Below are 17,179 nucleotides of genomic sequence, written 5' to 3' on the forward strand. Positions count from 1 at the left end.
AAACAGTTGACTAAAAGACGCAGAGGGGCTCGACCGAAACGAATTAGTTCTGATGTCAAAATGGACTTGAGCGAAAGAAACACATCATCTCACGGTTGCTATAGCAACCAAAACGTCCCAAAACGAACACGGCTCGACCGGAACGAAAACAATCAAATCTGACGACTTTCAAAACTGCCACAAAGCAGTTAACGTAAGTTCTCTCATTCAATACAGTCAGTCGTCAGTACAAATATGAAAAAAAGACAAAAGAAATACGAGAGCGAAAAATCGAAGACAGAGAAAGAAAATTCGAAAAAGACAGTGCGGTAGAACCAAATTGGGTTTTTGTAAACTTTCATCTTGGAAAATTAGTTTTGTTTGAAATGTGCATTTTGAACAAACCCACAAAATGAACTGGTTTTCAAAGTTTCCAAAGGTTGCATCTGTATGCTGTTAAGTACCTAAGATAAACCTTCAATGAGTTTTCAAAAACGAAAACAAAACATCGATCTAGGATATAGTCAACATTAATTTCTCATATGCGACTGGGGTGCGGCGGGAATTGGTACAATTGATCCAAATCATCCATTGTTATCAAAATAGTTGATGATGGGTTGAAAATAGGACATCAGTTACAACAGTAACAGCCGGAGTTCAAACTCAAAAACTCAAAGACCACAGGAATTCCAACAACTGTCCAAGATTCATTTTTCTGACATCACCGAACTTGGTAAAAGTTTGATTAAATAACCAACTTTTTTTCAATTTTAGGCTAAAATTCGGATGTTCAGCTCATTCATTCAATGAAACCAAAGGTCAAAAATCCATTGGGCGGTGAAACTGTTTTTCTGATAAAAAATTGATGCAGCCGACGGTCAACAAAAAAAATTATTGGGGCTGGAAACTATTTTCCTGGTGAAACGTTGATGAAAGCCATAGTCAACGAATAGAAGCATTCAGCCGTGAACATTTTTTCCGGTAAAATTTGATGAAAATGACAATCTTTAAAAAAATTATGGGGCCGGAATAATCTTTTTGACGACAAATTGAACTGAGGCAGGCAAGTTCCAAAAAAGCTGTTCAAGCAAAAGACGTGCAAAAGAAATTAAAACATAAAATTACTGGATTTTCACAAACAAGACTGCTCGTATCAGGGCAAAACCTTGACAGTGTCTACTGCATATTAATTAGTCTCGAATAAACTGGTAAACTAATTATTGACAAAATATGACTTTAGGCTGATAATATCAAAACATTAAAACTTGAGTCTTTGATGGAATTATTTAGACTAATCAATTCAATTTGGAACGATTATGAGTGCGGATTGTTTGCCACGCATAAATAAATTGCGCATTGAAAAAAATTAGGAAAAGTTAATCCAGCAGCCAAGCCGCTTTTTAGTCTAGTGCAAGCATACCCGCTTAGAAATCTAAAGATTTCCGAATCGATGACCATACGCAGTGAACTTTTCTAAGATTAGTCTGAATGAAAAAACCACCCCGAGCATAGATATTCCTCACTGTCTTCAAAAGTCGGAACAACAATCTGCCGAATCTTCGAGCATTAAGCGCTTTCCGTAACTAAAATGTGGATTTTTCAACCGTTACAAATTTTGATCCACTATTAATTTTAATATTTTTTGTTTGTGGGTTCCGCATAATGTTGGTGGATTCTGTTTACGTTGGTTTCTTAGTTTTCTTGAGTAGTTTTTAAGGAGCTGCATAATGTTGAAACCATTTGTCTCTGTTCTCAACAACAGCAAAAAGTGAACAAAAAGTCAAATAAAAGAATCGTGATTCAAATAGAGATATCCAAATTTTTTTGATGTCCGCGTTGTCGTCTAGATCTTTTTGTGCCTTAATTTTGGTGGATTTTTTTAGCAGAGTTTGAGGTATTTCAAAAAACCGTACAGGGGTCAAGTAGTGTATCGAATTGAAACTATTTTGGTCCGAGATTGAATACTAAGAAAATCGAAAAATAGTAATTTGTGTACCGATAAACTAGTCTGAATAGTTTTTTTCAGATTTAAATGCGTAGGAGATTAATTCACTTGCCCAATTTTTTTGTACAAATTTCAAAATATCTTTGCCTAAGTTATTTGAAACTTAGTGTTTAACCCTCTCCTGTCCTACCTGAAACAACAAAGATTTTGAAACAACAATCCTACCTGAAACAACAAAGATTTTGAAACAAAAATGAATTTTTCTTTTGTTCCTGTTTTTTCAGATTTTTAATTCGAAACATTCATTTAAGTCGAAACATTCTATACTACTTGCAGAGTTACTAGTCTTGTTGTGTGTTTTATTAAGTTACATTTGGTATGAATAAGTCTTCTAATAAACCAAGAATCGCAGTACGTTAGCATTAGTTTCGTCAGTCTAGTCTGTTGAAGTGATTTCATTTTGGTCAACTGATTTCTGTTTTTTTTTGCTGTCATAACTGGATACAATTTTGACAGAGGGGTCCCAAAAAACTGCTTCAGTTTTCAAGTTTATAGCGACGATGTAACATCAATAAGTTTGGGTAATCTGCTTAGATTAGATAAAAATTGAGAAAAATCCCTGGGAAACGACCGAGCTGTTTCTCTTATTTAGTAAATTGCTGCTCTTGCTTATAACTAGTCTGACACTGGACCTTATTTTTTTCATAACTAGTTTTTGTAGGGAACCCTCTATCAAAATTAAACCCGTTAATAAGTTCTTCAGATGCAAATCATTCGTACGAACTCCTCGAAGTTTATTCGCCCATCTGAGTCCTGATCAGCTGCGCGTAGCACTTCGTCCAACTCATGCTCATTCAATCTCTCACCCATACTCGACATTATGTACCTAAAGTGAACAATCATAGAAGTCAAATTATTGAAGAGACTCAGCATTATTTTGTAACCGGTCCAAGCGCTGGTCTAGGGTTTTCTCGAGGGAGGAACTTTAAAATTTTTAAAGTTTCTCGAAGGAGGAATTCAAAAAAATTTGGCGCGCGCATTACTCTCAAAATATTAGGGACGGTTGGTCGAAAACTGTTGTCGTAAAAAAACAAAAAATAGACCCTTTGGGTGGCTTGAGGGCCGAATTACCGATGTGAAACTGGGCGTTGCCTTTTGCGTATTGAAGCGAAAACGCCAATGATATGTTTTGAATTTTAACTCTATCGATATAGGGGAGCCTAATTGAAATCATTGGGTGAATGAACCTACTTGAGTTCGTCGGGTGTGATGTAGCCGTTGCCGTCGCAGTCAAACACTCGGAATGCATCCCGCAACTCTTCCTCTGTCACTGTGTCGTCCATCTTCATCGTCATCAGATTCACAAACTCACCAAAGTCAATGATACCGTTGCCTAGCAACAGATCAAAAAAATATGAGTTAAAAACAAACAAATTCTCAAACTCAAACTTATCATCAAATGTTTTAGATGTTTTTTGCTATTTTTGCAGCACTTTTGCTGGATGAAAATTGGCCAAAATGTCTTTTTTTGAGTAATTTTTTCAACATCTGTCTAAAATATTGCTTATCAACTGTAGCAAATGACAATCAACATGTTTCACATCATTGTCAAAAACCGAGATTCGTTCATTAAAACATAGAAGGTAACATCTACTGAGCTTGTTTCTGTGCAAAAAAGTGCGTGAAACATTCTTAGGTTTAGTGTGCAGTTTTTTTTAAAATTTATTGCTCAGACTAATTTAGATTCAGTTTTCACCATAAAGTGTCTTGCACTAGAAGTGTTATTAAATTCACTACTAACCATCTGTGTCGATTTGGTTAATGAGGTCTCGTAGCTCTGCTTGGGACAAAGTCTGGCCGAGTGACTTCATAACCACATCTGAACATCAAAAACCAGAACACATTAATTAACAGTTTCAACCCTATTCTCAATTTTGATAGCTGTTTTTAAAGTAATCTGTTCAGTACTATTTTCAGGTCTCGTTTTTTAGTCGGTCAAACCAACGCTTTTCGGAAACTGATTTGTTGGCATACTGCTTATGAAAATAAAGCAACTATCTAGCTCTCGAACCGAGGCGCGCAGCTTATGTCAAGATTGAAGCGATGACCCCGATGACCTATTTCAGGCCTGCTGCGATGCTTGCGACTCAAGAAAGAAAAGAAATGCGCATGAACTTTTTTCTTTTTTGTCGGCCTTCCCCAAAACTATCATATTACAAACCCCAATACAACTATATTTAGCAAAAGTTTATGCGCAGTTTTGAGCATTTTTGGAAAGTTTTGACCCAAAATTTTCGTTTTTTCAATGCAAGCTCCCCCTCAAAATTTAAAAAATGGCACCAAAGGCACCTTCAGAAAAAATTAGGTTTCCTCGGCCCGATATGGATGTCGTAAAATTGTACCAAAATAACACCCCCTGAGGACCAAAAGAGCCAAAAACCTTCCTGTTGAGGTTATTTACCAATTATTTTTGTCATTTTTTGCAAGGAAAGGACAAACGAGGATATTTTGCTTCAATAAAATCTGGTTGAAAAGTAATGTAGAAATTTGTTATTCTATGAGCTTCATCTAGTCGATGGCATACTTGATGTAGTATATAGTGTATTTAGTTGGGTTGGTATACTATTAATTTACGTACTTGATACATGCTCCCATTTAGGTAAAAAGTAGGTTTTTTATTGATTGCTTAAGACTATTTGTAAGATTGTAACTATACAATTTCTCTAACCTAGTTCACTAGTGGTTATAACTCCGTCTCCGTCTTTGTCAAACACTAGGAATGCCTCCCTCATCTCCTCAAGTTGCTCACGAGTCATGTTCTTAATCGCGTCTCTCTGCTTTCCACTCATATTTGATCGGTCAAGGTTGAAGTGCTGAAAAGGGTCAAAAGTGGTCACTACGCCACCTGATGAGTTCGGAGAGCTCATTTTGGGGTCAGTGTTAGTCTGAGAAATGGCACCGCAAAAGTGTTCTTGCTCGACGTTCGAAGATTCGATTATGCTCTTTAAAGATTACAAAAAATTGAAATTTGCCGTTTTTTCCAATTAAATAATTACCGGTTGAGTTTTCTCAATTTTGGGCAAATGGGTCTGTTTTTGAGGAAACTGATGTTTTACTTGGATTTTTGTCTGATAACTATCAGTTCTTGCTCCAGTTTTGAGTGAGATATTTTCGAACAAAAATTGTTCAAACGCAGATTTCTTAGGAAAAACTGCTATGACGTAGAAATTTCAGATGGCTCAAGATTTAAAGTTTTACAAAATATAGTTTTTGATACTTAAAATTCCAAAAAAATTAGCAGTCTTATTTCAAAAAGAAATAAACAATTTGTAGAAACTGGACAAACAAAAACATGTTTGTGGCGGCTAAATTTCAATTTTTATGGAGATAAAAAAATCCGACAGTTGAATCGAAAGGATCGGAAACTGCTATAATGGGAATATTTCCACGCAGAGGTGTAAAATTCATCATCAACTGACGATAGAAATTACGTAATTTTTTCTCAAACGCTCTTTTTTTTTCACGTGATGACGTTTAATAAAAAAAACTACATCGCTTTCTTTGTTCACACTTTTCGGTTGATTAAACGTAATTGCACCTTTAAATTTTACTATTTTAGACAATCTATTCGAAAACAGGTGAGTGTCGAATTAGATTCCTTTGAGGCCCAGAGGTTTATGAAATGGTATTCAATTGAGTTTTCATACCATTAAGAGAAGAAACAATATTTAAACCTTTTAGATGATTTCATAGTCGTCAGTTTAATGAGCCGTGTAGTTTGATGTTTTGTGAAAAGCGATGACAGATTCATTGGCACAAATTTACACTGTTGATTATTTACACAAAAATTGTGGTGGAATGTTAATTAAAGCAGCCCAAAGTTTTTCACTTGAAAAGTTTTTTCCTGTATATAGCCTGCGTATTACATTTTACAAAAAGAAATTGTTCTCGTATACAGGTCTTACCTTTTTCTCAAGGGTTATTCCTTCCACTCTTTATCGAAATTGTGAAATGTCAGCTTAGTTCTGCAAAAAATCGACAGAAGATATAGATTAAAGTAAATTTGGCGAAATAAGAAGGAACGCAGATGGTCGCATGAATAAATAAACACCGCACGGATATTAAATTATACCTGTTTACTTTATGTGCATACAAGTGAGTTTTTCTGGCGCAAAGTTATCCATAGGTGATTTAAAAAGAAGGTAACTGCTACTTTTTCCTTCAGATAGAAAAGATATATATACGCTTTTATATATTTTCATCCTCAAAATATCCAAAATAGATAACACAACCTGAAAAGCGATAGTTGTAGGTTGAATTTTGGTGGCTATGCCTAGCATGGATTGACATAACGGTGTATATGGAAAGTATTTGGAATTTCTCTGAGACAATGGCTGACATTTATTGACCGCTATTTGACGTGATATTGAACAAGAGGCTTTCTATTTTTGGAAAGAAAAATCATTGATTAGATCACTGATCGGAGCATCCAATTTTCTTGAGCACACCATTCAAACCCAATTTTCCCGGCCTGTTGAGGTGTGCCAAATGCACTCCTATAAGAGGCTGAAATCACTTCTTACCGTAACGCAATTTGCCCAACTTGTCTGACTAAAACGAGTAAATTTAGCAGACCATTGAATTTCTAAACTTTGTGAGCCCAAAACCTGTTTGGGCGAATTATGATCTACGTGCACAAAAATTTTTGGATGAATAGAAGTGAGAAGATCCAAAATTAATTCTGAAATGAGTTTTTTCCAGGTTAACAAGGTTTTTGGCTTATTTTCTAAATGTTTGGCCACTCTTTCAAAAGATCCATTTTTTTAATTTTTTTTTGCGTGTTATTACGTCTACATGCGCGATGTTACGATGTAAGGTATGATATTCAAAACAGAGATATTTTGCCATGAATGGTCTTTTCGTTTCATTCAGTTTCCCATTTATGGTTGCTTTTCTATACGTCAAAAGTTACAGAGTGATCAAGTATCTAGTGCGCGGGCTTACATTTACGTTAGAAGTCAATTAAGAATCAACAAACAAAATACTAATTAGCATTAACATCCTCGGGGGAGCTTTTTAGGCTTTCCCAAGGATGAACCAAAGCCAATTTTACGAGGGGTCTGGTTAATTTGCTTAGCAGTGTTTTTACAACTCACGAACGCGCTATGCCATCAGTCCCGAAGAATATTTCTGTCACTCGTCCAAGCGGCCAAATTTTCCTTGGAGTATAATCCTCGAGTATCCAAACGATGTCATTGACTCGAAGCGCCCTGCTGGCTGGCTCCATTTTGTACGGTGTATGAGAATGGGTTCATACTTTCGAAGAAGGCGTTTCCAGAAGATGTCCAATCTTTTTTCACGATTCTCCATGACTTTGAAGCGAGTGTGCCACGGAAGGCACGAGAGGGAGGACTAGTGATTACTACTACCAATGTGTCCCATCAAACACGAAGAGAAGAACCAGCGGAGACTGGTTCAACCAGAAGCAAGTATGCCGCAGAGGGCACGACAGGGAGGATTAGTGATTACTAGTACCGACGTGTCTCGAGACAGAAAAAGAAGAACCAGCAGAGACTGGTTCAACCAAAATCAAATGTTCGACGGAAAGCACACTGGAAAAACTCTAGTGATTACTAGTACCAATATGTCCCGAGAGAGTCGAAGAAGAACCAGCGGAGACTGGTTCAACCGGAAACGAGTGTGCCAAGGAAAGAACGGGAAAGAACGCTAGTGATTACTAGTACCGATGTGTCTCGAGAGACGCGAAGAAGAACCAGCAGAGACTGGTTCAACCTGGAGCAAATATGCACAGAAAGCACGGGAAAAACACTTATGATTACTAGTACCACTATGTGCCGAGAGAGACGAAGAAGAACCAGCGGAAACTGGTTCAACCAGAAACAAAAAAGCCGCAGAGGGCACGACAGGGAGGATTAGTGATTACTAGTACCGACGTGTCTCGAGACACAAAAAGAAGAACCAGCAGAGACTGGTTCAAAAAAAATCAAATGTTCGACGGAAAGCAAACTGGAAAAACTCTAGTGATTACTAGAACCAATTTGTCCCGTGAGAGACGAAGAAGAACCAGTGGAGACTGGTTCAACCGGAAACGAGTGTACCAAGGAAGGAACGGGAAAGATCACTAGTGATTCTTAGAACCGATGTGTCTCGCGAGACGCGAAGAAGAACAAGCAGAGACTGGTTCAGCCTGGAGCAAATAAGCACGGAAAGCACGGGAAAAACACTTATGATTACTAGTACCACTATGTGCCGAGAGAAACGAAGAAAACCAGTGAAAACTAGTTCAACCAGAAGCAAGTATACCAGAGAGGGCCAGACAGGGACGATTAGTGATTGCTAGTACCGTCGTGTTACGAAACACACGAAGAAGAACCAGCAGAGATTGGTTCACCCAAAATCAAATGTTCGACGGAAAGCACACGGGAAAAACACTAGTGATTACTAGTACCAATTTGTGCCGTGACAGACGAAGAAGAACCAGCGGAAACTGGTTCAACCAGAAGCAAGTATGCCGCAGAGGGCACGACAGGGAGGATTAGTGATTACTAGTACCGACGTTTCTCGGGTCACAAATAGAAGAACCAGCAGACACTGGTTCAACCAAAATTAAATGAGCCACGAAAGCCACGGGAAAAACATTAATGATTACTAGAACCAATATGTCCCGAGAAAAATGAATATGAACCAGCAGAGACTGCTCCAGCCGGAAACAAGTGTGCCACGGAAGGAACGGGAAAAACACTAGTGATTACTAGTACCAATATGTCCCGAGAGAGACGAAGAAGAACCAGCAGAGACTGGTTCAACCTGGAGCAAATATGCACAGAAAGCACGGGAAAAACACTTATGATTACTAGTACCACTATGTGCCGAGAGAGACGAAGAAGAACCAGTGGAGACTGGTTCAACCGGAAACGAGTGTGCCAAGGAAGGAACGGGAAAGAACACTAGTGATTACTAGTACCGATGTGTCTCGAGAGACGTGAAGAAGAACCAGCAGAGACTGGTTCAACCTAGAGCAAATATGCACAGAAAGCACGGGAAAAACACTTATGATTACTAGTACCACTATGTGCCGAGAGAGACGAAAAGAACCAGCGGAAACTGGTTCAACCAGAAGCAAGTATGCCGCAGAGGGCACGACAGGGAGGATTAGTGATTACTAGTACCGACGTTTCTCGGGTCACAAATAAAAGAACCAGCAGACACTGGTTCAACCAAAATTAAATGAGCCACGAAAGCCACGGGAAAACACTAATGATTACTAGTACCACTATGTGCCGAGAGAGACGAAAAGAACCAGCGGAAACTGGTTCAACCAGAAACAAGTATGCCGCAGAGGGCACGACAGGGTGGATTAGTGATTACTAGTACCGACGTGTCTCGAGACAGAAAAAGAAGAACCAGCAGAGACTGGTTCAACCAAAATCAAATGTTCGACGGAAAGCACACTGGAAAAACTCTAGTGATTACTAGTACCAATTTGTCCCGTGAGAGACGAAGAAGAAGGTACGGGAAAGATCACTAGTGGTTACTAGTACCGATGTGTCTCGCGAGACGCGAAGAAGAACAAGCAGAGACTGGTTCAGCTTGGAGCAAATATGCACGGAAAAAACGGGAAAAACACTTATGATTACTAGTACCACTATGTGCCGAGAGAAACGAAGAAGAACCAGCGGAAACTGGTTCAACCAGAAGCAAGTATGCCAGAGAGGGCCAGACAGGGACGATTAGTGATTACTAGTACCAACGTGTTACGAAACACACGAAGAAGAACCAGCAGAGACTGGTTCAACCAAAATCAAATGTTCGACGGAAAGCACACGTGAAAAACACTAGTGATTACTAGTACCAATTTGTGCCGTGAGAGACGAAGAAGAACCAGCGGAAACTGGTTCAACCAGAAGCAAGTATGCCGCAGAGCGCACGACAGGGAGGATTAGTGATTACTAGTACCGACATGTCTCGGGTCACAAATAGAAGAACCAGCAGACGCTGGTTCAATCAAAATTAAATGAAACACGAAAGCCACGGGAAAAACACTAATGATTACTAGAACCAATATTTCCCGAGAAAAATGAAAAAGAACCAGCAGAGACTGCTCCAGCCGGAAACAAGTGTGCCACGGAAGGAACGGGAAAAACACTAGTCATTACTAGTACCGATGTGTCTCGAGAGACGCGAAGAAGAACCAGCAGAGACTGGTTCAACTGGGAGCTAATATGCACAGAAAGCACGGGAAAAACACTTATGATTACTAGTACCACTATGTGCCCAGAGAGACGAAGAAGAACCAGCGGAAACTGCTTCAACCAGAAACAAGTATGCCGCAGAGGACACGACAGGGAGGATTAGTGATTACTAGTACCGACGTGTCTCGAGACACAAAAAGAAGAACTAGCAGAGACTGGTTCAACCAAAATCAAATGTTCGACGGAAAGCACACTGGAAAAACTCTCTTGATTACTAGTACCAATTTGTCCCGTGAGAGACGAAGAAGAACCAGTGGAGACTGGTTCAACCGGAAACGAGTGTACCAAGGAAGGAACGGGAAAGATCACTAGTGATTACTAGTACCGATGTGTCACGAGAAACGCGAAGAAAAACCAGCAGAGACTGATTCAACCTGGAGCAAATATGCACAGAAAGCACGGGAAAAACACTTATGATTACTAGTACCAGTATGTCCCGAGAGAAATGAATAAGAACTAGCAGAGACTGCTCCAGCCTGAAACAAGTTTGCCACGGAATGAACGGAAAAAACACTAGTGATTACTAGTACCAATATGTCCCGAGAGAGACGAAGAAGAACCAGCGGAGACTGGTTCAACCTGGAGCAAATATGCACAGAAAGCACGGGAAAAACACTTATGATTACTAGTACCACTATGTGCCCAGAGAGACGAAGAAGAACCAGCGGAAACTGGTTCAACCAGAAACAAGTATGCCGCAGAGGGCACGACAGGGAGGATTAGTGATTACTAGTACCGACGTGTCTCGAGACACAAAAAGAAGAACTAGCAGAGACTGGTTCAACCAAAATCAAATGTTCGACGGAAAGCACACTGGAAAAATTCTATTGATTACTAGTACCAATTTGTCCCGTGAGAGACGAGGAAGAACCAGTGGAGACTGGTTCAAACGGAAACGAGTGTACCAAGGAAGGAACGGCAAAGATCACTAGTGATTACTAGTACCGATATGTCTCGAGAGACGCGAAGAAAAACAAGCAGAGCCTGGTTCAGCCTGGAGCAAATATGCACGGAAAGCACGGGAAAAACACTTATAATTACTAGTACCAATATGTGCCGAGAGAGTCGAAGAAGAACCAGCGGAAACTGGTTCAACTAGAAGCAAGTATGCCAGAAAGGGCCAGACAGGGACGATTAGTGATTACTAGTACCGACGTGTCTCGAAACACACGAAGAAGAACCAGCAGAGACTGATTCAACCAAAATTAAATGAGCCACGAAAGCCACGCGAAAAAAACACTAATGATTACTAGAACCAATATGTCTCGAGAAAAATGAATAAGAACTAGCAGATACTGCTCCAGCCTGAAACAAGTTTGCCACGGAAGGAACGGAAAAAACACTAGTGATTACTAGTACCAATATGTCTCGAGAGACGCTAAGAAGAACAATCAGAGACTGGTTCAGCCTGGAGCAAATATGCACGGAAAGCACGTTAAAAAGACTTATGATTACTAGTACCAATATGTGGAGAGAGAAACGAAGAAGAACCGGCGGAAACTGGTTCAATCAGAAACAAGTTTGCCACGGAAGGAACGGGAAAGAACACTAGCGATTACTAGTACCGATGTGTCTCGAGAGACGCGAAGAAGAACAAGCAGATACTGGTTCAGCCTGGAGCAAATATGTACGGAAAGCATGGGAAAAATACTTATGATTACTAGTACCACTATGTGCGAGAGAGACGAAGAAGAACCAGCGGAAACTGGTTCAACCAGAAACAAGTTTGCCACGGAAGGAACGAGAGGAAGGATTAGTGATTAATAGTACGATGTGTCTCGAGACACACAAAGAAGAACCAGCAGAGACTGGTTCAACCAAAATCAAATGTGCCACGGAAGGAACGGGAAAAACACTAGTGATTACAAGTACCAATTTGTCCCGTGAGAGACGAAGAAGAACCAGCGGAGACTGGTTCAACCGGAAACGAGTGTACCAAGGAAGGAACGGGAAAGAACACTAGCGATTACTAGTACCGATGTGTCTCGAGAGACGCGAAGAAGAACAAGCAGAGAATGGTTCAACCTGGAGCAAATATGCACGGAAAGCACGGGAAAAACACTTATGATTACTAGTACCACTATGTGCCGAGAGAGACGAAGAAGAACCAGCGGAAACTGGTTCAACCAGAAACAAGTTTGCCACGGAAGGAACGAGAGGGAGGATTAGTGATTACTAGTACGATATGTCTCGAGACACACAAAGAAGAACCAGCAGAGACTGGTTCAACCAAAATCAAATTTTCGACGGAAAGCACACGGGAAAAAAACTAGTGATTACTAATACCAATTTGTCCCGTGAGAGACGAAGAAGAACCAGCGGAGACTGGTTCAACCGGAAACGAGTGTGCCAAGGAAGGAACGGGAAAGAACACTAGTGTTTACTAGTACCGATGTGTCTCGAGAGACGCGAAGAAGAACAGGCAGAGACTGGTTCAGCCTGAAGCAAATATGCACGGAAAGTTCGGGAAAAACACTTATGATTACTAGTACCACTATGTGCGAGAGAGACGAAGAAGAACCAGCGGAAACTGGTTCAACCAGAAACAAGTTTGCCACGGAAGGAACGAGAGGGAGGATTAGTGATTACTAGTACGATATGTCTCGAGACACACAAAGAAGAACCAGCAGAGACTGGTTCAACCAAAATCAAATGTTCGACGGAAAGCACACGGGAAAAAAACTAGTGATTACTTATACCAATTTGTCCCGTGAGAGACGAAGAAGAACCAGCGGAGACTGGTTCAACCGGAAACGAGTGTGCCAAGGAAGGAACGGGAAAGAACACTAGTGTTTACTAGTACCGATGTGTCTCGAGAGACGCGAAGAAGAACAGGCAGAGACTGGTTCAGCCTGGAGCAAATATGTACGGAAAGCATGGGAAAAATACTTATGATTACTAGTACCACTATGTGCGAGAGAGACGAAGAAGAACCAGCGGAAACTGGTTCAACCAGAAACAAGTTTGCCACGGAAGGAACGAGAGGAAGGATTAGTGATTACTAGTACGATGTGTCTCGAGACACACAAAGAAGAACCAGCAGAGACTGGTTCAACCAAAATCAAATGTGCCACGGAAGGAACGGGAAAAACACTAGTGATTACAAGTACCAATTTGTCCCGTGAGAGACGAAGAAGAACCAGCGGAGACTGGTTCAACCGGAAACGAGTGTACCAAGGAAGGAACGGGAAAAAACACTAGCGATTACTAGTACCGATGTGTCTCGAGAGACGCGAAGAAGAACAAGCAGAGAATGGTTCAACCTGGAGCAAATATGCACGGAAAGCACGGGAAAAACACTTATGATTACTAGTACCACTATGTGCCGAGAGAGACGAAGAAGAACCAGCGGAAACTGGTTCAACCAGAAACAAGTTTGCCACGGAAGGAACGAGAGGGAGGATTAGTGATTACTAGTACGATATGTCTCGAGACACACAAAGAAGAACCAGCAGAGACTGGTTCAACCAAAATCAAATGTTCGACGGAAAGCACACGGGAAAAAAACTAGTGATTACTAATACCAATTTGTCCCGTGAGAGACGAAGAAGAACCAGCGGAGACTGGTTCAACCGGAAACGAGTGTGCCAAGGAAGGAACGGGAAAGAACACTAGTGTTTACTAGTACCGATGTGTCTCGAGAGACGCGAAGAAGAACAGGCAGAGACTGGTTCAGCCTGAAGCAAATATGCACGGAAAGTTCGGGAAAAACACTTAAGATTACTAGTACCACTATGTGCCGAGAGAGACGAAAAGAAACCAGCGGAAACTGGATCAACCAGAAACAAGTTTGCCACGGAAGGAACGAGAGGGGGATTAGTGATTACTAGTACCGACGTGTCTCGAGACACAAAAAGAAGAACCAGCAGAGACTGGTTCAACCAAAATCAAATGTTCGACGGAAAGCACACTCTAGTGATTACTAGTACCAATATGTCCCGAGAGAGACGAAGAAGAACCAGCGGAGACTGGCTCAACCGAAAACAAGTCTGCCACGGAAAAAACGGGAAAAACACTAGTGATTATTAGTACCGATGTGTCTCGTGAGACGCGAAGAAGAACCAGCAGAGACTGGTTCAGACTGGAACAAATATGCACAGAAAGCACGGGAAAAACACTTATGATTACTAGTACCACTATGTGCCGAGAGACACAAAGATGAACCAGCAGAGACTGGTTCAACCAAAATCAAATGTTCGACGGAAAGCACACGGGAAAAAACACGAGTGATTACTAGCACCAATTTGTCCCGTGAGAGACGAAGAAGAACCAGCGGAGACTGGTTCAACCAGAAGCAAGTATGACGCAGAGGGCACGACAGAGAGGATTAGTGATTATTAGTACCGACGTGTCACGAGTCACACAAAGAAGAACCAGCAGAGACTGGTTAAACCAAAATCAAATGTGCCACGAAAGCCACGGGAAAAACACTAATGATTACAAGAACCAATATGTCCCGAGAGAGACGAAGAAGAACCAGCGGAAACTGGTTCAACCAGAAACAAGTATGCCGCAGAGGGCACGACAGGGAGGATTAGTGATTACTAGTACCGACGTGTCTCGAGACACAAAAAGAAGAACCAGCAGAGACTGGTTCAACCAAAATCAAATGTTCGACGGAAAGCACACTGGAAAAACTCTAGTGATTACTAGTACCAATATGTCCCGAGAGAGACGAAGAAGTCTGCCACGGAAGAAACGGGAAAAACACTAGTGATTATTAGTACCGATGTGTCTCGTGAGACGCGAAGAAGAACAGGCAGAGACTGGTTCAGCCTGGAGCAAATATGCACGCAAAGCACGGTAAAAAGACTTATGATTGCTAGTACCAATATGTGCCGAGAGAGACGAAGAACAACCAGCGGAAACTGGTTCAATCAGAAACAAGTTGTCCGCGGAAGGAACGAGAGGGAGGATTAGTGATTACTAATACCGATGTGTCTCGAGAGACACAAAGAAGAGCCAGCAGAGACTGGTTCAACCAAAATCAAATGTGCTACGGAAAGCACACAGGAAAAACACTAGTGATTACTAGTACCATTATGTCCCGTGAGAGACGAAGAAGAACCAGCGGAGACTGGTTCGACCGGAAACGAGTGTGTCACGGAAGGAGCGGGAAAAACAATAGTGATTTCTAGTACCGATGTGTCTCGAGAGACACGATGAAAAACCGGCTGAAACTGGTTCAACCAGAAGCAAATATGCAACGAAACTCACGGGAAAAACACTAGTGAATACTAGTACCAATATGTGCCGAGGGAGACGAAGAAGAACCATCGGAAATTGGTTCAACCAGAAGCAAGTTTGCCACGGAAGGCACGAGAGGGAGGATTTTGATTATTAGTACCGATGTGTCACGAGAGACACAAAGAAGAACCAGCAGAGACTGGTTCAACCAAAACCAAATGTGCGACGGGAAGCACACGGGAAAAACACTAGTGATTTCTAGTACCGACGTGTCTCGAGAGATACGATAGAAAACCAGCAGAGACTAGTTCAAACAGAAGCAAACATGCCACGGAAAGTACGGGAAAAACAATAGTGAATACTATTACCAATATGTGCCGAGAGAGACGAAGAAGAACCAGCGGAAAATGGTTCAACCAGAAGCAAGTTTGCCACGGAAGGCAAGAGATGGAGGATTAGTGATTACTAGTACCGATCTGTCTCGAGAGACACGATGAAGAAACAGCAGAGACTGGTTCAACCAAAATCAAATGTGCCACGGAAAGCACGGGAAAAACACTAGTGATTACTAGTACCAATATGTGTCAAGAGAGACGAAAATGAACTAGCGGAAACTGTTTCAATCAGAAGCAAGTTTGCCACGGAAGGCACGAGTGGAAGGATATTGAGACTGGTTCATCCAAAATCAAATGTGCCGCGAAAGCCACGGGAAAAACACTAATGGTTACTAGAACCAATATGTCACGAGAGAGACGAAAAGGAACCAGCAGAGACTGCTTCAGCCGCAAACAATCGTGCCACGGAAGGAACGGGAAAAAGACTAGTGATTACTAGTTATAATATGTCCCGAGAGAGACGAAGAAGAACCAGCGGAGACAGGTTCAGGCGGAAACGAGTTTGCCAAGGAAGGAACTGGAAAGAACACTAGTGATTACTAGTACCGATGTGTCTCGAGAGACGCGAAGAAGAACAAGCAGAGACTGGTTCAGCCTGGAGCAAATATGTACGGAAAGCATGGGAAAAATACTTATGATTACTAGTACCACTATGTGCGAGAGAGACGAAGAAGAACCAGCGGAAACTGGTTCAACCAGAAACAAGTTTGCCACGGAAGGAACGAGAGGAAGGATTAGTGATTACTAGTACGATGTGTCTCGAGACACACAAAGAAGAACCAGCAGAGACTGGTTCAACCAAAATCAAATGTGCCACGGAAGGAACGGGAAAAACACTAGTGATTACTAGTACCAATATGTGTCAAGAGAGACGAAAATGAACCAGCGGAAACTGTTTCAATCAGAAGCAAGTTTGCCACGGAAGGCACGAGTGGAAGGATATTGAGACTGGTTCATCCAAAATCAAATGTGCCACGAAAGCCACGGGAAAAACACTAATGGTTACTAGAACCAATATGTCACGAGAGAGACGAAAAGGAACCAGCAGAGACTGCTTCAGCCGCAAACAATCGTGCCACGGAAGGAACGGGAAAAAGACTAGTGATTACTAGTTATAATATGTCCCGAGAGAGACGAAGAAGAACCAGCGGAGACAGGTTCAGCCGGAAACGAGTTTGCCAAGGAAGGAACTGGAAAGAACACTAGTGATTACTAGTACCGATGTGTCTCGAGAGACGCGAAGAAGAACAAGCAGAGACTGGTTCAGCCTGGAGCAAATATGTACGGAAAGCATGGGAAAAATACTTATGATTACTAGTACCACTATGTGCGAGAGAGACGAAGAAGAACCAGCGGAAACCGGTTCAACCAGAAACAAGTTTGCCACGGAAGGAACGAGA

The 17,179-nt window shown here is 41.4% G+C and overlaps 2 protein-coding genes across 3 annotated transcripts in view; one reads left to right on the forward strand and one right to left on the reverse strand.

The window, feature by feature from the left end:
• Positions 1–17,179, forward strand: part of LOC134853847 (dihydrolipoyl dehydrogenase, mitochondrial-like) — a 138,288-nt gene that overhangs the window by 32,006 nt on the left and 89,103 nt on the right. The window lies entirely within an intron of this gene.
• Positions 2,165–6,268, reverse strand: LOC134854063 (calmodulin-A-like). 2 transcript variants are annotated; one of them, XM_063870135.1, is made up of 6 exons: positions 5,890–6,268; positions 4,653–4,797; positions 3,726–3,803; positions 3,176–3,317; positions 2,669–2,810; positions 2,165–2,421 (listed from the first exon to the last, which is right to left on the reverse strand). In XM_063870135.1, exons 2-5 carry the CDS (start codon positions 4,771–4,773, stop codon positions 2,684–2,686), a joined length of 468 nt encoding a protein of 155 aa, XP_063726205.1. In that variant the 5' UTR covers positions 4,774–4,797; positions 5,890–6,268; the 3' UTR covers positions 2,165–2,421; positions 2,669–2,683. The 2 variants fall into 2 exon arrangements, with proteins under 2 accessions (XP_063726205.1, XP_063726204.1); XM_063870134.1 differs by having other exon boundaries at positions 2,165–2,810; positions 5,890–6,266.

Source organism: Symsagittifera roscoffensis, chromosome 9 (genome assembly GCF_963678635.1).
Source record: "Symsagittifera roscoffensis chromosome 9, txSymRosc1.1, whole genome shotgun sequence".
Classification (NCBI taxonomy): Eukaryota; Metazoa; Xenacoelomorpha; order Acoela; family Convolutidae; genus Symsagittifera; species Symsagittifera roscoffensis.